Source organism: Vicugna pacos, chromosome 26, assembly GCF_048564905.1.
Source record: "Vicugna pacos chromosome 26, VicPac4, whole genome shotgun sequence".
In the NCBI taxonomy this organism is placed as follows: Eukaryota; Metazoa; Chordata; class Mammalia; order Artiodactyla; family Camelidae; genus Vicugna; species Vicugna pacos.
Genome location: NC_133012.1, coordinates 18,789,682 through 18,813,827, shown reverse-complemented (window position 1 = coordinate 18,813,827; position 24,146 = coordinate 18,789,682). Strand labels below are relative to the sequence as shown.

Here is a 24,146-nt window from a genome sequence, read left to right as displayed (position 1 = left end):
GGTCTGACTGCCCTGCATGCCCAGCTTCACCCTCAGTCAGACCACAAGCCTCCAGGTGACGTGGCCCCTGCGTTCTCTCCTCCCTCAGTGCAGACGTGCAGCCCTACAAGCCTGTCTGTATTTTGGGGCTGCTGTTCCCTCTGATCAAAAGTTGTCTTCGAATGGCTGGCTCGCCATTCCTGCCATTCAAGTCCCTGCTCCTAACTGCTCCTTAGACGTCCTTCCCTGTCCACTCCATTTAAAGAAGATGGTCCACACTCTGCAGAAAACCACCGTCACTCTGCCCTGTTTGCAAGGCTTAAAGTCTGCGTGCGCATCTTCTTATCCACTCGTTTATTCGCTGTCTCCTCTCTCCAGAAAGCAAGCTCCATGAGACCACAGCGCTGTGTATCTGCACAGCGCACAGTCCGCGGGACCTGGACCCGGTTCTGGAGCGGAGGGCGCTGTCAGTAAACAGTCACGAGCGAATCAAAGAAGGAAGGAGGGGAGGAAAGAAGGGAAGGAAGAAGGAATTCTCCGGAGAGGCCTTTTTCCTCCTCTGAAATCGGGCCTCAGTGAAATTCTCCCAAAGATCCACCTTCAAAGGCCACGGGTGATTTCTCCAAAGTCCTCATCCTTCAGGGACCCAAGCAGGATTCCAGAGCACTGATGCGCTGCCCACCTCCTTCCCCTCCCCACGTTCTTTCTAGGATGGTCCAGTCAACCAGTTCTTCTCCCCTAGGCCACAGACCCAGCAAGATCACAGGGCTTACTGTTCGGTTCTTCCTTCTCTCCACTCATCTTCTGGACTTATTAACCCTTTTAGGGAGTAGACATCCCTCTGAAAATCTAAAAATGGTTAAATTCCCATAGGGACCCCCAAAATCTTCACAGAAAATTAAAAATCACAAGGTATCGAATAAAAAAATCGAACAAAACTGAGCTTTCCAGTTGTTTTTAAGAGTTACAGCACAATAAGATCACTACTTCCTTAATTCCAAGGAGCCAACACATACTGTGTAATTATATGACTCACTTATGCAAGTAACTGAATATGCAAATTAATAGCATAGACAGAACTTTAGGTAGATGCTTACCTACTTAAGAAAGCAAGCTGCAGTTTCTGATGTCTATCGTATTTAAGAATGTATTAAATCTATAAGAAATTCTTTATTCCGTAGGAGCCTCACCTACTCACTCAATGAGATCATTATGAACTATGTGTATTTGAGGATAATGAACTATATTATCTTCTTTTTGAAAAAACAAGCTTTTGAAAGATTTTTTTTAAATTACACAATTTTTTAGAAGGATCTAGACTGAACCTCCTTTGCAAAGGCACTGTACCCAATCCCTGACTGAAGTCCCACCGCACAGTGCATTTTTAGTGCTTCTGGGCTTGACACGATGAAATGAGTGCTTTAGAAAGGCCAGGCCTGCAGCCGCGAGAGGGAGAAAAACTGCTTTTGCAAATTTCCTGTTGGCTCCCATACAAGACTCACCAGCTACCGCGAAGTGTGCTTCCCACCTAGGAGAACGTGCCGGCCTTCCACACCTGACCGTTCTGAGCGCAGAAAGTGGAACTGACACTTGGCCCATCTTCAACAGAATGAAATCACTAAGAAACTTCTTTAGGAAACTTTAAATAATTACCAAGTATTTTCGAAAGCAATCAACATTCTTTCACAAGTGAATAACCATATGTTAATCATTAGCTTTGGGGAGTAATAGGGAAAAAAAAAAATCACAGGTCCCTTTACCCCACCAGTGTTAATGGCAGCACAGTGAAACACTTTCAGACAAATAATCTGAATAGGGTAACCAAAGCAAACAAAAATTTAACAAGTTAAACAAAAAGGGTAACCTTTGGATACGGTACCATATTAAATAAAAGAGATGTGGTTTTCATTTACTATTCTGAGTTCAGTCTCAACCAACAGAAAATGTCAACCTCTTGTTATTCTTGGCAACTTCTTTTATGTCCAAAGTTAAGTCACGTATTTCAGGAATTCAGCAGGCAAGCCCCATTTGTGCATGGAACACTGTACCTAGGAGGATGAAAGTCAACCAGCGTCCTAATCCCTTGGGCAAGAAAGGTAAAGTGTAGGGGCAGAGTCTCAAAGCCAAAAACAAGGGAGAAGTCACCAAGAAGCACATTCCTGTCTTATCTGCCTCCACTTTGATTCACCTCACCTTACTTTCATCACAGGAAGGGCACTCCAAGGGCATTGCCCTCAGATCAAACAAAGCATTCCAAACAGGCAGAGGCACACACATGAACTCTTCTCCCAGGGAAGGGAAGAACAAGCCCGACATTTCATGAATGAATAAGCTGTAATGAAGCATTTCTGTCTGTGTCCTGAAATAAAATTTCAGAGCTGCTGGAATATGGAACTGCAATCAGAGAGCGTTAAACGCCCACTGCAACAGAGGGAAAGACAACCGGGAAGCCAAACATCCTTATTTTTCAGTAAGAACACGAGAAACATGAAGCCCTACAATTTCCTCCTTCAAAGGAAAAATCTTCATTAAGATCTTAAAATCACAGCAGATTTTGCAACCAGCAAATATCGGCCTGGGATTGCTTCAGTGCCTCCAGCTATCCCTTAGGTAAGGATTACTCATTCAACGTCTTTTTACTCCAGTTAACTTTTCCTTGGAACACAACTCAGAGGTTCCTTTCTTTAAGTGTGAAGCATTTAGCCAGGAACTGTGGAGCCAGTAACATTCAGCCTGAGTAATGCTTTCTATACATGAGATTTTGTGATTAAAATCCAACTCGGCCTTCCATAAAGCCAACGTACATTCGGTCACTTAAAAAGCTATGAAGACTTTTTGTTAACTTCTGCCACAGACCATTTTACTTCCTTCAGTTTAGGTAAGAAGTATTATTCTAATAAAAACAAAAACAAAAACAAAACACTGGCAGACCCTGAATTCTCTGCTCCATTTGGTAGGTTGCTCTGTAATTTATCAAAGTTTTGCCTCTGTATTTGTCGGTAAGAATCCACTTTGAAGCACCCAGGTTGTGGGAGTCTGCTATAAGGAAATCTTCCCTTAGTTAAACAGTCTGATTGTAAGGTTACCAAAAAACTACTAAAATAAATGAATCAACCTCAGATCCCTACCCTAAATTCTTTGACTCTCTCACTTGTGACAATCCCCAAAGCTAGAATTCAAATATGTACAGGAAGTAAGCGTTGAGAAATAAAGCCCTGAAGAGCTGTAATCAACCAACTGTTCCATTCAAACAGACAACCACTGTCTGGTTTAGAAAAATAATGGAATTTTTACTTCCAGATGATTAAAGATGCATCCATTTGGTGCTGTCGCCCATAGGAGGAGTCCCCAACGGCGTGTAAGGCAGAAAGTTTGTGCTCCATAATGATACGTGACTTTTCTTCTCCACCCAAATTCTGAAAAAACCATGTAGCAATTTCTTTTCCTGCATTCTTCCTCCCATCTTTATCATTTTCTTGGCAAATAAGACTCTAAAATGCAGTTTTTACAAGTTACTGCAATTGTAACTGCAACAGAAAGCTAACAAAAAATAAAATACTCCTGGATTTCCAAATAAGTGGGTTCCACCCCTCAAGGACTCAATAAAATCACATCTGCATATTTAAATCAATGGATTAGCCTCATAACATCTGGGCCTAATCTGTTTAAATGTGGAACTGCCTCAATTGCAAATCTAATCTCAATACTTAATTCTTAGATCTACTGCCTAAGTCATCATCTTAAAACTTCAGCACTTTGGTTTTTTTTTAAAAAACTGTTCTTCACACAAATCTCTTTGAATAGAAACCTATGTTTTTTATCTGCTTCATAGTCTCTCCTGGGTACTTAATTTGAGTTAATAGCTGAGGAGGAATTGTTTACTGCCTGATAACAGATCTTGGATTATCTGTTCTCAAATCATCCCACAAATAAGATAATTTGTTTTAATTCAATCACTATGCTGCTGAGTATATATAAACTGAAAGTGGGACAGTGAATTAATTTACAAAGACTACTTAGGGGAGGAAGAGAGAAGAACATGTATTCTTGGTTTTAATAGTAAAATCAAATTTTTCATTTGAAAAGCCTCAACAGCTAAAATTAGAAATCCATACCAAACATATGCTTTTACGGAGTAAGCAGTACCTAACCAAGTGAAATAAAAAGTGCACCTCCATTTTTGAGTTATTTTTTTCACAGGACCTTTATCTAGCACATAGGAGACATTCATTTTAAAAATAAAAATGAAGAAATGAGCATGAACATGTCACTGGGGACAAAGATCTAAAAAAGCTAAACTAAATCCAAGAGTACAGTCTCAAAAAGTTGGTTTATCAAAATAAAAACTTTCACATATAAAACCAGAAGTACAGCCACAAAACTAACAATTACCGTATCACTTACGATAGTTCCCTGAATGAAGTTTTTTCACCAACAATACTGGTACCTTTTTGGTTTTTGTTTTGAAAGCCAGATGGGGCAGCAAGACTGCAGAGAGACGAACTCTCTCTGCTGATGAGGCTTTCATTTCTGGATAAAAATGCAACAGTTTGCTTTGTATCAAAAAGGTTTTAAAGTTTTTATGTCCTGTGACCCAGTAATTCCACTTCCTGGAATTTATGCGAGGGCAACAAGAAACAGTATGTGTCTGAGGAAATAATCAGTGTTCAAAAACTGGTTATTGATATATACATTACTGTTTATCTCTGTGATGGCAAATCGTATTATCAAGAATCATGTTCTCTAAGAATATTTAAAAATCACAAGAGGCTCTGAATATTTCTATTAAAAGGAAGTCAACAAAGCCATATGTACAGTATAAATTTATTTTAAAAAGTCTAGCACTTGGAGTTCTGTGGGGCGGGTGTGGGTGCGTGTGTGGGTGTGGGGGTGTGTGTGTGTATGTATACAAGTCAGGAAAAAATTTCAGTGGTGCTCTATACGATAGAACTTAAAATTATTTTTTCTTCTTTATAACAGTCTATATTTCCCAGATCTCTACAATGGTTACATACTGCTTTTTTAAATTGGTAAATAAAGCTTATTTTAAAAATGCAAGTAGTTCCCTGCCAACTTTGCCCAAATTCTGCGGACAGTCAAAGCTTCAAAGACAAGAATCAACACTATGTAATCATTTTCAAACTCCCTTTCCGAGATCTGAAAGGGGGACTTCTAAAGCTAACAGGAGCTCCAAGCAGGAAATAAATTTACAACTGAACGGATGCACCCCCAGAGATGGGGCGAGATGCACCTTCAGTGGCTTTGGCAACAATTTACTTTTATTATTCCTTGTTCCCAAGTGCTTTTCAATCCAAGGAGATGCTTGAAGAAGTTAATAGGTCCTTAATGAAGACTCTGCTGCCTGAACTGATTCCTGTTCACAAGGTAATCTGGAGACCCCATGTGGCCCTTTCACACGGGCTTTAGCAAATCCCCCGTGGTGAGGTGGCCCCAGGGCAACTCTGTTTTCCGCAGACCAGGCTGTGACCTAATCAGTAGGGCTCCTAGCAAGACAATCCCGACATTCTACAGTCCTGAAGGGGGGCCGGAGGAGCGTTCAAGCTTTGCTGAGGAATGCTATTTACCTGTCACAGTGATGGTTCCCTCGGCAGGGGTTAAAAAAAAAATCTCCAGCTGCTTCAGCAGACTCCCAGCCAGCAGCCAGCTCAAAATACACATATTCACTTAAGTTTCATTCACAATTTTTGATGTGAAACTGCTGAAGCCCAAAAGGAAACAGGCAGATGTGTGAGATACCAGGCGGTAGTGGCAAGACGTAATGGCAAAGTGGGTTTCAAAGGTCTGTGTCCATTCTTATGCCATGGAAAGTGTCCTTACTAGGATGTGATGGAAAAAAAAAAAAACCATCTCAGCGTGCACATCCTGAAACTTTCATGGAAAAGTCCAAAATCTGAAAATGTGACCTTTTTAACTCTGTAAAGAATGAAAACTGAAGCAACACAAGAGCAAGTTTACAGAAGAAGGACTAGTTTTCATCACTGCCTTAATTCCAAAGAGAAGTCTGAAAAATACAGGTTCTGAGTCACAAAGGCTAACAATTTTGCAAGCCCACAGGAACTTGTTTGTTTCACTTGGAAATGGTAGACCTGGTCTAATCACATCTTTTGGAAAATCACTCTGTAAAATACTGTCTTAAGACATTATAGACATTCATATAAAGAAGATTGATGTCTCATAGGTCAAATCAAGGGAGAATTATGCTACCAACCCCAAGTATACCCCTAAAGGGCAATGTGAATGGGACTAGTTTAATAAGAAGTTTATCCTAAAAAAAAGACACTTGATTCACTCAGAATTTTATAAAAGCTATTATTAGACAATTTTTAATTGAAAACAAAGTTCTAATTTGAAATTGTTAGGCTGTTTTCCTGCAATCCACTAACACAAAGCAAGAGAGAGCCTCCGTCAAATGACTGCAAAATGAGTTTTCATCCAGCTTTGACACTAGCTTTAGCATCACAAGAAATGCTTCACTATAATATTTAAAAAGCCATGCCAGGATGTAGGTCATTAACATCTCTGACAAAGAGATTTTCTGCAACACCAGCTTAATGGGTTTCTAACATCCTCATTGAATACCATCACAAGAAGGTTTCTGCTCCCACACAATACCAAACACAATGCCCTTTCCCAGCAAGGTGCACCAACCAATCATGGAGGAACAGACGTGGGGGCCATCACCTCACTGGGTGACTAAGCCTTGCTTTAAATTAAATATTAAATATTCTTTAAAGTAATTGAACTCCACACAGATCTCTCGACCTGCACTGGGGTGATGGGCACTGGAAGAGGGGATAGTCCAAATGGAGATGTGATTTAAGTGCGAAACATACATCAGCTAAAGACTTCACATGAGTAAAGAAAAGTAAAAGGTCTCGTTCCTAATCTTTTACGTTGATCACAGGCTGAAATATATGCTAGATGAAATAAAACATATTATTAAAATTAATTTCACTTATCTAATTTGTGTGTGGCAACTAGAATATGTAAAATGACATATGTGGACAGTCCTACTGAGTAATGCTGCTGTAACCTGTAAACTAACTTTTCTTTGAAGACGTGAAAAGTAAAAAATAAAAGTAAACGCTGACAGAATGTATATAATTGTGCAAATATAAGTTGTTAATAGAGGCTCACTTTTTTCATCTGGGCACTTGCATTGGAATAAAATGCTGAAACAATAGAGTATTTTTAATAAATGGTTTTGCAGTCTACTCTGGGACACAAACTGTTGTGTTGTGATTTGTTCTGATTACACAGACTGTACCGATTAGGTGCCTGTCATAATGCAGGCTCACCTCTAATTCCCAAAACTTAGGGCTGCTATTCTCTTAGATAAAATGATCTTCTGTACACTCTATTCAAGACTCACGATTTATTAAAATGTCAGATTTCAGGTCAGCATCTCTAGTGAAACCTAAACTAAACTTCCATTATAGAACCTTACTTTCACCCTGTGAGAGAATTTTATTAGAAACAAGACCATTCATTTTGATATTTAATGATCACTGTACTCCTCTCCAGCTGTAAATAATGAACATTTATGCTTTACTGAGGTCATTCTTTTCTTCTCTAAGGGTGATCAGGATGACCATTTTTCCTTGCTTGTTTTTCTAACCTCTTTGAGGCAAATAATACTAGCCAGGGTTTAACTACATCTTCTCTAAAAAAAACCCTATTAAAGGAGACAGCCACAAGTTTCCTTTTCCATGGATAGGAAGACATTAACTCCCCGGATTTCCAGACAGAAACATCAGTGCGCGTTGTCAGTCAGTACATCGATGAGTTTGTTCCAAATCCAGAGGTTTCTGTTTCAACTCACCACGGGGTATATTCCTGTTTCTTCTGTCGCATATATGCCCCATAACTCTAATGCAAGTTTAATATTACACTAAGTGGCATTAGAACACATCTTTAAGTTATTTTTAATACATTTCCAAGTACACGAAGCCAAAAGTCAGCAAAGGAACACTCCTATCTTCCCTCTCTATTTCGGTTTCCATTTTCACGTCCCCCAAATTGTCCATCTACTTCCCATTCCGTTTCCCACAAGGCTCCCTCTAAGAAAAAGCAATAAATGAATGAAATAATTTGTCATAAATTAATCAGCAAGAAGAGTGGTGTAAAAAATTACACCTACAAGCCAAAGGCTGTTGTGAAGAACTCGGGCTGCCTTTAGAAAACACTCAAAATATCTGCCTTTGGCACAAAAATGATGTTTGAAAATTGGGATTCTCAAATCCATTGGGGGCAAGAAACATTAGAAAACTTGGGGACAGAAACTGAGAAGGAGAAGGAATAGAGACTCTGGTGGCTTTCGTGTCTTTAGATTCACGCAGACTCCTGGTGTCCCGGCTCAAGCTCCAGCTTACATGGAAATATATTTAAAATAACTTGAAGAAGTATTTTAAAACCACAAAATGTTTTAACAGCATCAAAAACCTTATGTAGATAGAGCTGGCTATATAAGGTAGAAATGTTTCAAGACACTCAAGATAGATATTTTCACAATTTTCAAATGCCTTTAAATCCTTATGTACATTTAATAATCAAAAGGAATTTCCTCAAAGGGAAAAATCAGTTAAAGTGCCTCTGTGATAGACTGAAAAATGAAGGCAGTGCTCTGCAACTCCTCCCATCAAGAGAGGTGGAGTCTGTTCTTCCACCTGTTGCGTCACCAACAGCAGGTGGGAGAAGCGACGATGTGTGAGTTCTGAGCACAGGCCTCAAGGGGTCTTGCTGAGTCTGTTCTCAAGCTCCTGGAACCCTGAGCCTATTGTGTGAACAAGTTTGGGCTGGTCTGCTGGCTGATGACAGACACAGGGCCTGCAGTCCCAGCCCCCAGCCAGCATCTCACCAACTCCCAGACGCCGAGCCACCATGCTGACAGCAGATGACCCAGCATGTAAGTGAGCCCAGCTGAAGCCAGCAAACATCCAGCTGAGTTCACCCCAACTGCCGACTCAGAATTACAACCTAAATAAATGGCGGCTATTGGAAGACACCAAGTTTTAGAGTGGGTTATTTCCCAACAAAAGGTTAAATAACACACAGTGCTCTGTGATTTCCTTCACAGTATTGCAAAACAGCCCAAAGATAATGGAAGTTTCAATCCATCTTTGAATCCGTCTGCATTTACTCCAGTGAATTCTCCCTAGACACTCTCTCTCTACTTCGTAAAACTCTCAACTGTTCCCAGCACTCAATGTGCCTCCTCTGAACAGATCTCCATCCGAACACTTCACAAAGGTTTTTTGCCCTTCCCTTAATCATCCTAAAGCTGTTACTTATAAATCAGAAAAACAGTTAACTGAATTAGCTTCTGTTGTCTATTCATATGGATGAAAAGTTTAGAATCAGACACCCTAAGTAAGCAAGAAAAGTAGACAAAAAGCAAATGAGAGTTAATTTTTTTTTTAATTTAGATGCAGTCACTTAAATGAGAAAGTTTTCAGGTTTTGCACTTATTCTTCTTCTTAAAACAGTCTGGTCGTTGAATTTCTCCTTAATTCAACCAGGCTTTAAAAGAAAAGTTTGCTTATAAGTAAAAAGCACTCTATTAACAGAAATAACCAGGAGATTTACAATATACAACAGTTTTTAAAAGAATTTATCTACATGTGATCAGTGTATTGCAGGAAACTGACATGTTCAAAAATACTCTATGAATTGCTGGAATTACTTCTTTTAAGCTTTAGGAAATTCATCAATGATACTGGAATATAAAAATAGACTCTACTAATCTGAAAGTCTTTCAAGAGTTCAAATTTTTCACCAAAAATGTACAATATAAATGGATATGCATCTTTTGAACCTAAAACAGAAGAAATATTTTTCAATTCAGAGGATGATACAGGCAATATTATTCTGTAGCCCAAGAAAACAACAATCCATAAGGTATGTTCACCTAGAAAGCCACAGAATTTAGGATTTCTAATTCTAGGTGTTGGTACTCAATCTGACAAATGAAGTTCGCTTCTAGAGAAGGCAAAATAGAAACAAGGAATCTGCCTTGCTACTGAAGTTCTGTTGTGGCTGTTTTTCTAATTTTTTGTTTTTAGCTATTTCTGAGATATAGGAATGGGGTGCATTTTAAGTGGAAGATCACAGCTTTAACTGCATTAAAAGAACAGGCAGACCTACAGCACATGTGACACCTTTCTACCAACTAGAATTTTCTCTCTGTATTCCCAGAGCAACAAATTCAAAAGATCTTTCCTAATAATGGTTACTTAGATGTGTGTTTCCTTTTAATATTTTATAATAATCTATTTCAAGCTCAGGCTGTACTCATCCATCAAGTGTTTGCGGTGTGTCTACTACAAGCCGGGCACAGTTGTCGGCACCAGCAGTACAAGGAGGAGCAAAACTAAGTCCCCGCTCTCATATAGTGCCTATCCTGGTGGAAATAAAATGACAAAAGTTGTTTTTTTTTTTTTTCAATATGGTCAAATAATTCTTTAAACTCTATGTAAAACACATTATTTAAAAAAATCATGGGCCTTAAATCAAAAACTTTATATTCTGTAGATGTGATCCTTAGTTTGAATTCTTTCTAAAATCAACAACACTGAGCTAATTAAAACCAAACACGAATATTATTCACATTCATGCTTTCCTTATCAGCTTCATCTTCATGAGGTCATCCCTCTATTAAGAGAAAATACTTCTTTAAAAAAATTATTTATCTATCCTTTTTCAGTAATGGATTTAAATTCTGATGCCTCAACCTGTGAACTAACTTGGTATTTATATGGCAAGCTCATCTTTTTTTCATTTAAAAATGCAAACATCTTCAGCTGAGGAACAAATCAGAAGAAGAACAATGTTATCTGACAAACATTTACTGAGTTTACCAAAAGATGACCATCACTGGACAGGTATTGACTGATTTACTGACTACCAGCTGTGTGCCAAGCACTATGACAAGATAAAGATGTTTAAGACAGCTTGATGTCAAGCAGCTTTTAGAGTAAACAGGCAAGTAAAACAGCTAATAAAGAGCTAAAAGCAAATGGATTTTAGAGAATCTTTTAACCAAGAATTTACAGTGAAACTGCCTTAAAATATTTTAGAAGTTAATTGAAATCTAAAATCCTTTTCCAATAAGCTCTTTTCAACTAACAAAATATCTTCAACTTGTGATAAAGAAAACATATTACTTCATGAAAGATTCCAGAATCACTCTTAACAAAAAGTGACAAAACATACTGACTAGAAGTGATGTGAATATCAATATCTGTAAATCACAGCCCAGAAAATGTGGCTACACATTCATTTCATCTTTCACTACAAAGTTATTTACTGCTCCTTTTACAATAAACAGTAGCCTTAAAAATAGGCATTATTCTTCAAATTCTTTCTTTTGTACTGAATAGGGGACTATTTATAAAACTAAAACCATTTATTAAATCCCATATGCTCTTATTTTGAAGGCCATTTAAAGAAAAATTCAATCTGTCAAGAAAGTTAACTTTAGTATTAGAAGCCTGAGTTTTCTGACATTATTTTACCTTCATAAATAAAGACATACTAGGAGTTGACCTAGCGAGGGTTTCCACGGTAATACGGCAATACTAAAGATCAAGCTCTGCCCCAGAGGCTTGCTTAAGTTAAAAATGGATATACTGTTTATTATTTTATTATAATCGTTTGTCTTGTACACCTTAATGGGAAGATAGGGAAACCTGATGACACAGGTTTGCAAAAGCACTAGAGGTTATCATTTCACTTGGAAACAGCCTTCGATGACAGGTTCTCTTGAATCTCTTTACACACGTGTACAAATATACAGCAAAGTGATTTCTAGGTTAAAACGAAAAAGACTACATTTGGTAGACTTTCCTCAGCATAAAATAAATATTCACCTCTAAAGAATCTCTTTCAATAGGTCAGTTTACTCGGCCACTTGGAGGCCTAGCAATGAAACAGGGCCAATACAACAGCAGATGCTCCAAGGGGAGATGGCATACTTTAACTGCCAAGGCAAGTTAACTGATAAGACTGGCCCTTGTGAACAGTTTCCTAGACTTTTATCACTGCTGTTAAACTGGATCACTGCCAGTTTAACAAGTACAGCCATGTGCCCTTGAATAGCAATCTTTCCAAGTCCATTTATTCCCAGTAACAGACACGAAAGACTGTGCTTCATCCATTATGTCCTGTATGGTGAGCATGCACTATTTACAAACAACATGGTTTGGTTTTTAAGAAAACTAAGTGCCATGAAGGGAGCTGCAAAGGAAAGCAGTAAACAAAATACAAATTAATAGATAATAAAAATTTGACAAACCCAGACTTACGAACTAAAGTAATCCTTAAAGTCAAAACAATAGGAACTAAATGTTTAAAAAAAAAAAAACCAACATGGACAAACAACTAAAAGTTTTGAGATCTACTCAATTTGGAAAGAAAAAACCAGATGTTCATTGGGCATTAAATCTCTATACACATAGGCTGCTCATCCAGTTATGAACACTCAGCTCTTCAACACTCTTAGAACATAACGAAGGTTCCTTGCCAAGAGGGCTTAGAAAGAGAACGGGTTCACCAGGACTTCATGCCACACACCACATGGTGGCAAGAACAATGGCTGAAGCCAAGGCGTCAAGGAGGACAATGCAAGACAACGATGACTTCAAGGAACTCCAAAGAGAAGTGCAGGTTAAAGCTAACTTCAGCTACTGTGTGGTTTAAATTGGTTTTAAAGGTTAGCCAGGACCCTCACAACCATCTAAAACAATGTTTCCATGAGAAAGGTTCCGATTATACCCAGCACAGGAGGAGGGTATAGCTCAGTGGCAGACTGTGTGCTTAGCATGCATGAGGTCCTGGGTTCAATCCCCAGTACCTCCATTAAAGAAAAAAAATTTTTTTTTAAATATCCAGCACAGTTCAGACAAGCAGCATTTTTATTCATGAGAAGGCCAATTTTCACAACTGTAAATGCAGGTAAGGCACCTGTCCATCTCCACTAGACAGCAAAGCTCACTATCTATACTCAGCATGACTCGCTCACTGCTCATCACTTCATTGGAATAATCTTTGTTTAAATGCCACCACTTTATAAAGTTAAAATCCTGCCCTACTAAATGTGCTAAAGAGCAATTCATCATTCTGAGGAAAAAAAAAAAAGAGTCTTAGAGTCAATACTCCTTCAAGACCAAGCCTCAAATCTAGGATTGAAGCATCCAGCCCAGTCCAGCCAAACCTAATTTGGCCCCGAATCCCACTCTACTAGTAGTTTTTAAATGGGCTCCCATAGAACATCTCAAGACCATTCTCGAGTCAGAGACAGTCAAATGCAGGGTCTCCATGCACAGGCTCCCTGGTTCTGCCACTCAATATTCAGGTGGTCTCAGGTAAGTTATAACCTGTGAATGTTTCCTCATCGGTAACACAGGGATAACATTAATCTGGTAGCCGTGAGGATTAAATAAATACAGAGTGCTCAGAACAGCACCTGGTTGTGACACTTGATCAGTATCTGTGGTTTATTATGACACAGTGATGCCCAAGGTCATTACCGCCATCATCACTGAAAGCACCCAGCCAGAGACCAGACTTCAAGTGGTTTTCACCCCATCCCCTCCAGGTTCTGGCCATTAAACCTCATCCAGGATGACCATGCAAGTAAGGGCCCCACACAGTTTCACCACAGGATACCACCCGGACTCACAGTCCACAGAGCTTTATATCCCGACTCCTCCTCCAACCATATTCACTCAGTACTTAGAGCATCAACTTAATAAATATCATACAAATAACTAAAGAAGAGCTGATTCTCCGTTTTCTCTTAAAACAAAATAGAATTTCCTTAGGATTTCTAATAAGACCTTATTTTCACCTAGAATCCTCCTGCTTCAAAGGATGATACTTTCCCCAGCAGAAATGATCACCGTGCCCTCCCTGCCCTGACTCAGATACACACACACACACACACACACAAACAAAGGGGCAGATTTTTACTCCCAAACATAGTGATAGCACATTATCGTAATACAATTTCTGCCAAAGCCTGATTTTCAACCTCACTGGGGCTAGGAAATCAGCTTATTTCTCTTCAGCTTTCTTAGGAGGAGAACAAAAAGAACAGGACAGCAGCTGTGGCTCCTTAAGGGAGGGGAGGGCAACACAAAAGCCCTTTCACCAGCAAATTTCTTAACTCCCTAACGGGCCTCCCACCAGTATCTATTTAAGTTCCTACTGCCAGGAATTCTAGACCCAGCTCCGAGAAAGGTAACTGGCCCCACCACAGCAGACCACACCGCTAACCGCCGCCCAGCTCCCAGCCGCTCTTACAGAGTTTTGGGTCATACTTGAACCCATGGATATCCTTCCTCTATGTTCTACTTCTGTCATGAGAGAAGTAGCCTAGGAAAAAACACAGGTCCCTGGTTCTATGCAGAATATCCTACTTTAAGATGTGAAAAGGTTCTTCAAGCCTGAGTGGATAATTAAAATACTCAGAGCCCTGCCAAGCCAGACAGAATCCCCAGAAACATTTTCTCTCTCCCTGAAGTCAACAATAAGGTTAGCCTGGGCTCGAGTTCCCTTCTATTCCGACTACCAAACACATCCCTCCTGGGTCCCCTAAGCAAGGCAGGTCAGGAGCCAGTCTCCAAACGGGTAATCCGGGGATGGAGCAATAATGCTTCCCCGTAGTGAGAATGCAGCCAGGTTCTCTTAAGAAAAATGTCGCCCTCATTTTCCCTCCCATATTTCATCAACAGTGATTTATCTTGTTGCAACAGCTGTACTTCCTTACTAGCTCATTCTAAGTCTTTTCATCAAAATGCAAATTTCAGTCCTGAAGCCACGATTGGGATTCTAGGAGTAACACAGCACTAATAAGTTTAGAAATTTGCTCTTATCTTAGCGAAAAATGTGGTCTCCCCAAATACGTAGAACCAGAAGGGGAAAACACTCTTACTGGGCTAAGCTGTACTCACAGCCAGGCTAAACCAAGGTACTCTAGACGGAATGGAAAAACATACCTAAAAGGTATCTCATTACCATACAGACATGGGTGAAACAGACCTCAACTCAACACTGCTTCAACACAAGGGCCTGCTGACAATTAAAAAAAAAAAAAACTTTTGGCTAAACATTTTGCTAGTTTTAAAAATTAGCCTTAGTTTTAAAATTGAGCAAAAAGTTGCAACGTTTTATTGGTGTTCAAGTATTAATTAAGTGATGGGTCCCCATCAGCCAAGAACGCTAAGTTGAATTTATTCCACCTATCTCCAGGAGGAAGGCCCAGGATTCTATTCTGCTGAACTTGGAAGCTTACAACGAAGCAACCAGGAACATACTAGAAGTGAGAATGGGGTGAATACTGAGGACTATAAAGTCAGGCAAATAAAAGCCTAAATGTTAAGTTACACATGCATCAAAGATATTCCACCAACACTTCCTCAAACCTGCTTTACATTCCTTACTGTAGATTTTAAGGGACAAAAAGGGGGAGGATCTTAATTAGATGCTGGAGATTGGCTCTCTAACAAGGCAGACTTTCCAAATAATGTTCTGCCTACCACTCGACCCTTCCAAACCTCAAATGGACAAGCAATCATGTGGGCTTGGATCTGTCAGAACAGTTCACTAACACCCAGAAGCCTCTCCAGCAAGAGCATGTGACACAGTGCGAGATTATCAGATGAGTCAAATGACTGTCGCCCCCACGCTGCTAGTACATGTTACCTCCCTGCAAAGCCAATTAGCAAAATATGCACAAAATCCAGAGCTGCCAGGGCTGTTCATTCGACTATGTATTTTAGGCAGTCCACAGAATTTCTGTTTCCAAAAAAACAACTTGGCAGGGGATGTTTCAACTTTAAGCATTTTTTTTAAAAGGGAATGTCTTAAACATAGTAAGGACTAAACTCAGACAGCTGAATACGTCCCGTCGTGTGAGAAGTACACAAGTGATACACGTACGTGACAATGCTGAAGTAGGTAACACTATATTGCTTAGAGTTACGTCAAAGGCAAGAAGCACACAGACAACTACGGGGGGCAGGTTCTTGCCAAAGCAGTTCTGCACAGGCCCAGATCCATCAGCCTGATATCAAATGTATCACGAGAGGAGAGACTGAGAGCTCAGGAGAAATGGGCAAGGAGCAGACACTGAAGTTCTAGAAAGGTGCTAATGAACCTGACCTGGGCCAGAAGGCAACTCCACTTCACCCCAGAGTTTTCCTGCTGGGTCCTGCGGGGTCCCCACTGGCGTTCCTGAACCGCCCCTACCTTTCTTCATCTGACGGGCACCTCTCCACACTTTCAACCTGCCCTAAAAATCAGGTAGACAAACCCCACGTGAGAAATCAGCATGTCTAATTTTAGTATTTCTACTGCACAAAACATAGACTTTCCATAAAGGAATTCTACACTATGACACCAAGCGTCGTGTCAGGGACCTCTCTAAATACTCACCTGGGCTGATAATTCTACTGCCAAAAAGAAGATACTTTACAATGTATACCAGGTCAATGTGTAAATATTATTATATATACAATATATAATATTCACCTTTATTCGACTTCGAAAAGCATATAAACATAAGTCTGCTGTATACTACACGTTCTCCTCTGTAAAGCAAGGAATATAGAATAGATGACCTGGAAATTTCCAATTTTTCTCTCACCTTTAAATCTCAGTCTTTATACCAATGCACGACAATTTATTATCCACTTAGCAACCCCACGGCCCATGATCCCAACTCATCCCCTGGCCTCTCACTAAGTTACCACTGGGGAAGTCTGGCACTGCCGTCCAGCCTGAAAACGACTACAGATTATTTCAGGATGCTGCCTTGCTCAGATGTTGGCTCTGTGTCTCCCCTACCCTTGTACCCGGCGGTTAAGAATATCCCAGTCTTCTAAATTCATAGACAAAATACTAGTTTCTAAATGGGTCTTTAAAATGCAACAATAAAAATACTCTTCCCACTTAAAAGAAAAGGGAAAAAAAACCCAAAAGGCAGTGCTCATATAACTGAAGTCACCAAGGAAATGTAAATTAAGATTTTGTTCCTATTTTCTGTCTGAACTTACAGCGATTCTATTTACAGGCTTTCAAAGTCCACCCTGGAAAAAAAAAAGTAGGAAAAATTGTCCTTAAGAAATTCATAAAAACACTTCATGGTTTCAGCTTCAGTTACTAAATTCTGGGTGTTTTTCTACACCGCCATTGCACCTGAAAACTAATTCAGACTGCAAAGTGTCACAAGATCCATTCTGCTCTTCAGATGACTGATTACTAACTGCTCCTGGTAATGCTACTTTCTCTTGAATTAAACTATTATAGGTATTTTAGATGAGGTATTTAATCTGCAGATCTGCAGCACATGCTAGAGGTGTATCATTCACTAGAAAAAGAATCCCTTGCATAAACAAAACCACATTAAAAATTTATAGCCTTTAAAATAACTTATTTCTAGGACAACAGTTATATTTCTTATGTGCTATATATACACCTATTAAGAGGAAGGCGTGGGTACCGGGGTGGGCACTGATGGAAGAATTCATTTGTGGTATTACTGAATAAAAACTTCAAGGTTTATTGTAATAATAAAAACACTCCCTTTAGAATGGGCATATTCATAAAGGAAACATCGGTGAGGTCAATAAACACACTGAACCCCATTTGTGGCTGATCAGGGCTGGGATTACCCAGTTTCCTTCTATTTCCGCTACCATTCTCAGAAAGCAGGACATTCAAAGCCAAAATCATCATTCATTTACTCATGCACTCTTCTACCATTTAACGAGCAGCTTCTACATGCCAGGCACTTTTTGCCAGGCGCTGAGGAAAGAAAATACGTGAGCTAAAAGCCTGTCCTTAAAGGCAGTTTTGGGCTGAACTGTGTCCCCCAAGGTTCATGTGCTGAAGTCCTAAGTCCCCAGTAATTCCAAACATGACTGTACTTGGAGACAGGGCCTTAAAAGAGGTCATTAGAGGCTGGTCCCCACGACTGGTATCCTTATAGGAAGCGATCAGGACTCAGATGCACGGAGGGGAGAGAACGTGACGTCACAGGGAGAACACAGCCACCTACAAGCCAAGGAGACAGGCCTCGGAAGAAGCTGACCCTGCCAACACCGTGACCTTTGATGTCTAGCCTCCAGAATTGTGAGAAAATAAATTTCTGCTGTTTAAGCTGCCCCATCTGTGGCTTAACCTTGTTACGGTAGCTCTTGGCCAACTAATAATAATGCTCGCACCCCGTCGAGGAGACTGATATAATTACGAAATTTGCGAAAAGCAGCTAAAGTAGAGGGATGTACAACGTCCCATACAGAAAATACACCCTCTAGCACGAGTTGGCTGTCCTGGATGCTCTGGTTTTCAGACCTCATTCTAGAGGGGAGAAGATCGTGCCAAAGCATTGCTACCATTTCCAAAAGACGTTAATAACTCTAACACCTGCTATTTCACTTTATCCCCAAATAAGTTTTACAGTAATTTTGAGCTCCCCTAACTTATAGATGGAGCAAGTCAGTGTTAAGAACTGGTGTGCAATGCTGTCTGAATGGCATGCTAGGTAGTGGCCGTGATCTTCCACATCTGCAGTCTTACTAGGCTGAAAACCTTTGGAAGGGCCTCTCAGAGTGACAGCAAAACCACAACGATGCTCCTGATAACACAGAGTACTCGGAGATCAGTATCAGTGGTATGGTTTCAATCTTTGTTTTTTGTTTTTTTTTTAACTCATTTTATGCCAACTCATTTAGGTTTCTTTGGATCCCCCTCACGGCTCCCTACACAAAAACACGCACTTCTACAGTGAGCCCTCACAGAGGCCAGTGGGGAGCTGTGATGGAGCTATATACCACAGGGCATATTTCCTCTAGAGAAAAGGGAGGGAAAAGCAAACCAGAGGAAGAACATATTTACCTGTTTCTTCATCTATTTTGAAAACACCAACACCAGAACCATCTCGAATGGAATAGTGGATCTCCCCGTCTCTTCCCGAGTCCTCATCGTGAGCTGACACCTTCAGGACCGATGAACCAACAGGGACGTTTTCTTTCACGACACCCCTTTCCACAAAGCTGGGGAACACCGGCGGGTGTAAGTTCTCATTCACATCAATGACCTCAACCTCAATGTAGCAAGTAGAGGACAGAGAAATGGGTTTCCCTTTGTCTTTGGCCCTCACAGTGAGATTATATACTTGCTTCTTCTCAAAGTCCAACTGCTGTACAATTCTAACCGCTCCACTGAGCTTATCCACATCAAAGCTTCCTTCTCCGTGGTCCATGAGACTGTATCTCACTTGACTAGACTGACCTAAATCAGGATCATAGGCCTCTAACCACATGATGATGGTTCCTTCCGGAAGGTCCTCGCGAACTTTCACGCGGTAATTAGGGGGAATGAACTTGGGTGGGTTGTCATTAACATCCTCTAATGACACTTTCAGAAGCACTGTGGAGAACAGCTGGGGCTCTTCGCTGGCTTGATCCCTGGCTTCAATCTTTAAGTAATGCACACGCTGCTCCTCACGATCCAAAGGGTTCACTATTTTCACCACTCCAGTCACGCTGTCAATTGAAAACTTATCTGTGTCTGTAAGAATAGAGTACGTCACATGTCCATTTGGCCCCAGATCTTTATCTGTGGCTTCAACCTGGATGATTTCACTGTTTATCTCTTTGTCTTCACTCACTTCAACAAAATAGCTCTCCTTTAAAAACTCAGGTGGATTATCGTTGGCATCCAGAACTCTGACCTCCAGAAGACGCCAGGCAGCCTTCTGCGGCAGACCAAGGTCAGACGCTGTAACATTCAGGGTGTATTTGTCTGTCGTTTCACGGTCAAGCGGAGATAAAATCTTGAGCATTCCAGTTTCCATGTCAATAATGAAGCAACTATCCTCATTTCCTCCAGAGATGGCATAGACCAGTTTTCCATTGAAGCCAGTGTCAAGGTCAGTGGCATTCATGAAAATGATGCTGGAACCCACAGGATGGTTTTCCTTCACTTCAATACCAGCTGGAAGAGTGCTTCGAAACTGCGGTGCGTGAACATTGACGGAGTGAGAGTCAAAGAAAACATCCTCGGCCTCTCCCTGCCTGTGTAATCTGTTTGCCTGCAGGAGTTTCTCCGCCAGCATCTTGGCCACGCCAGTCTCTTCGCACTGCAAGTGTACTGGCTTGCGGAGGGCAGCCACGGTGATGTTGATGTACAGTGGCGTGGCGAAATTCTCTCCGTCCGTGGCTGTGATTCTCAGGCTGTGAAACGACACCTTTGCACCCAAGCCGTCCATCAGCGACTGCTTTAATGACAACACCCCAGAGCTGGGGTTTAAGCTAAACAAATCCAGCTCGTTCCCGGCTTCCATCTGATATCGCACCAACTGAAGTTCGTCAGCATCAATAGCAGAGACGGTGGCTATTTGCTCCCCTACGCCGAGATCCCTGGGAATTGTTCCTTCACAATTTATCTTCTCAAACAAGGGTGTGTTGTCATTCAAGTTATTGAGAGTAATTGTAGCAAGGACTTCCACCTCCCGGCGGTACGGCAAGCCCCAGTCCGACGCCCGAATCCTCAGGGTATACACCCGCGGCATCAGCTCGTAGTCCAAGTTTTCCGAGGTACTCACAGCACCAGTGAAATGGTTAATCACAAATGGCACATGATTTAAATTTGCAATACTGTAGGTCACATACCCATTCTCCCCCTCGTCGGGGTCGCCGGCACTCACACTCAGAACAGTAGTGCCGATCGGCACGTTCTCATCAAAAGATGCTTTGTAGGCTGTCTGGGTAAATTCAGGGGGATTGCTGTTTGCACTCAAGACTTTAACCAAGACTCTGGTCGAAGCTCTTCTGTCACTTGTTGTTACTTCGAGTTCAAACTGGGATGCCTGCTGCCTTTTAACTGGTTCTAAAATGGAAATGAGGCCAGTGTTGTGGTTTAAACTGAATTTAGCTTTTCCAGGTGCACTTTTAAAAACATACTTCAAATGAGGATAACTAGGTACGGCTTTGACCATGACCACAGGTGTGTTGGAAGGAGCAAATTCACTTATTTCTGCTCTGTAAACCTCCTTTTCAAACTTGACTGGCCCAGCTTTGAAGTGTGGGGAAGTCACATGAATGACTTTTACAGAAGAGAACTGGGGAGGCATTCCTTTATCCTTCGCCTGTAGTGTCAGGTTGTAACCAAAAGGATGACTGTCCCAATCAATGCCACCAACTGCTTTGAGTTTATACTCTTTACTCCCGGGGGAGGCCCTGACTGTTCTAAACTGCTGAAGGGGGTCTCCTGCCACAATGCTTAAAGAAGCGACCTCCCCATTGGCACCCTGATCGCAGTCCTCCACGGTTACGATGGCGTACGTCGGGTCCCTGTCCAGCTCTGACGGCGACAAAGTCACCGCTGTTATCACAGGCGCACACTCGTTGGCCTGCTCGACGTGCACCGTGAGCCTGGCCATGCTGCTGATGCCGCTGCTCCCGTACAACTTCATGCCACGGTCCACAGCAAGAATTTCCATCTCATACAGCTTGGTCTCTGTGTAATCGAGCCTGCCAGTCAAAACGACAGCGCCACTGGTGGGGTGGATGGCAAACATGTCTGTTCGGTCTTTAAAACTGTAGTAAAACTCTCCATTGGTTCCTATGTCGGCGTCCGTGGCGCTGACTCTCGCGATGCTCGTCCTTATGGCTGTGTTTTCGGGCAAAGAAACACTGTAGGAGGTGGGGGAGAATAATGGCCTCAAGTCATTTGTATCCAGCACCTGCACCCTGACCTTCGTTCGTGCTTCAGCATTAGTATTCTTCTCAACTGCTTTGACTATCAATGTGTAATGATCTTTCACTTCTCTATTCAGAATAGCTGTATTTCCTCCTTTGGTCCTTATTCTCAGGAAGCAAAAGTCTCCAAGAATGTACTCTTCAGCTTTGAATAGGTTTTCATTGTCTCCTGAGACAATTTTGTACCTTAACTCCCACGATGGGTTTGTAATGTAAATACCCATCTTCACGGGATGCCCCACATAGGTTTTAGCTGCAGAGTTTTCATGCACCGTGACGTTGTACTGGAAGTGTGTAAACTGTATAGGCGTCTGTTCAAGTGTTTGGCTTCCATCGCTGTCTCCAAAATGCTGGAGGAGCAGGAGCAGGAGCAAGGCCACATGCCTCCCCATCGCTTAACTTTCTCGATCCTGCAACAGAGGAAAATAAGAATCCTTACTTTGGAGAAATAAGCAAACAAAAGGCGTACATTTTTTCTTAAGGTTTGTTTCAGACCTTACATTTTAATATAGTATTTTCCATCTACACAGAATATGGATAAATGCAACGGTTTTGATTTCTTCTGTTTTTCAACTCAAGTATCAACACTAGTATTGCTAGAACTACTAAGTTTAAGACAATCTTTTTTTATTTTAATGACTTAAAGAATCATAATGAGCATCCGCTGTAACAACTAAATAGTATTAAACTTCAATCTTCAAGGCATATATAAGTGACTGCTGAAAAGGTAGATGAACATCGTTTACATTTTTTTTGTATACAATAAATTAAATGCTCAAAAGCTTACAAACTTTAGCCTACCATAGTATGCTGAGCATGGGAAACTGATTCAGACCAACCAAGTAAAAAAAAAACCTCTCAACAGTGGTTTTATTTGACCTCCCATAACGACAGATTGTAGTCTTATTTCAAAATTTATCCCGAAATTATATTATTTCTTTATAAAAATGATTATGTTCACACCCTGCATAATGTAAGGGTTTACTCTCTCACTGAGCACTATATAACTATTTAAAGGTATTAAAATAATTATATCATCAAGTTTGATATCGAGGTCACTTCTGAACCACCAATCTACGCCAAAAAAAAGTCAGCTTACGAAAGGGAAACCAACAGTTTGGTGTAAAACAGAACTTTCCCTCTCTTAGCTCTGAAACCAGTCTCAGCAACGTCACTGTTCCCTCACCGCCGCTGCCAACAACCAGAGCTCAGAGTGTCCACTGGCTTTGGGGCACTGAACAACCCGTCACCGGAACACAACACACACACACAACACAAACACACAGTTAAATCATCTAAGCTAACACACGCAGGGGGGCCTAATCAATCGGCAAGGTGAAGGGCACTGCAGGGGGGTCAGAGGGTGTAAAGCGGGAGGAAAGAGGACATTTGAGAAAGGGTTGCCGTGCACCTGCGGGAAGGCAGGCAGTCCACTGGGCTGAGGCCTGGCAGGGAGCAGGACAATTACTTTCAGACCAACTGTTCCCCTAAATGCCAGCAAATTTACCTTGTAAATCAGTGGAGCTGCACAAACATTCCAGCACCATTGGTACCCCCGGCTAAAGACTTCTCAAATTCGGGAAATGTGACCAAGTCCCAGAGGAGAGAGAAGCAGCAGACTGAGGGCTGCTCGAAAACCAGGCATGCTCAACTGGACGGCCAGGTAAATTAGCGTGGCAACTTTAATTTCCAGTATCTTAACTCAGCTGCTGTCAATGCTGCCCCATTAGTCATTTCAGAAGAGAAAAAAAAAAAAAAAAAAAAAAAGGAAAGACCTGATAGACTGAAAGCAATCAGAAGCTTAACTGATACTGAACCAAGTTCAAGTTGGGCACCCGGACTTGTTCTTTGACTGTCATGCCTTCTCAGCAGAGGAAGTCAGGAAATCAGACAGATCTTTGGCCTCTAGAACAATAATCAGTATTTAAAGAAAATAAAAAGACAATCTTTTCCCAAAACTACCTCTGAATTTGGTCAACAGTTCTAATACTCAGAGAAATCTGAGTATTACATGACAATCCAGTAATTTTATCAAAACCAGTGGAAACTCCAATTCCATTCAACCTACATGTACTGAGAGCCTGCTTGTGGACAGACTGTACTACATGGTGTTAAAGACATTTTAAAAGCAAAGACCCCAATCCTGAGTCATTTACAAATCAGGATTTATAAAATATAAGAAAAATGCCTTCAAGAACAGTTAAAAGATAATGTCAAATAAGCACTGTCTTTTGTTTTAGGAAATACAATGTTACTACCATCCACTTTACAACAATGTATTACACCAGGATTCTACCGCAAGCAATTAAAGTAGTTTTGCTTAATTCTACATATGAAACATTATGCAGTCATTAAAAAGAGTAAGAGAGCTCTCTATATATT

General features: G+C 40.9%; 1 protein-coding gene across 4 annotated transcripts in view; it reads right to left on the bottom strand.

The window, feature by feature from the left end:
• The window catches only part of FAT1 (FAT atypical cadherin 1), a 109,123-nt gene that overhangs the window by 71,685 nt on the left and 13,292 nt on the right, over window positions 1-24,146 (bottom strand). For all 4 annotated transcript variants that reach the window (XR_001460211.3, XM_015249180.3, XM_015249182.3 and 1 more), the window contains exon 2: window positions 18,898-22,174. Coding sequence is in view for 3 of the 4 variants with exons in the window: in XM_015249180.3 (XP_015104666.2) it covers window positions 18,898-22,156 (3,259 nt within the window). In the remaining variant the exon portion in view is untranslated. The remainder of the gene's footprint in view (window positions 1-18,897; window positions 22,175-24,146) is intronic.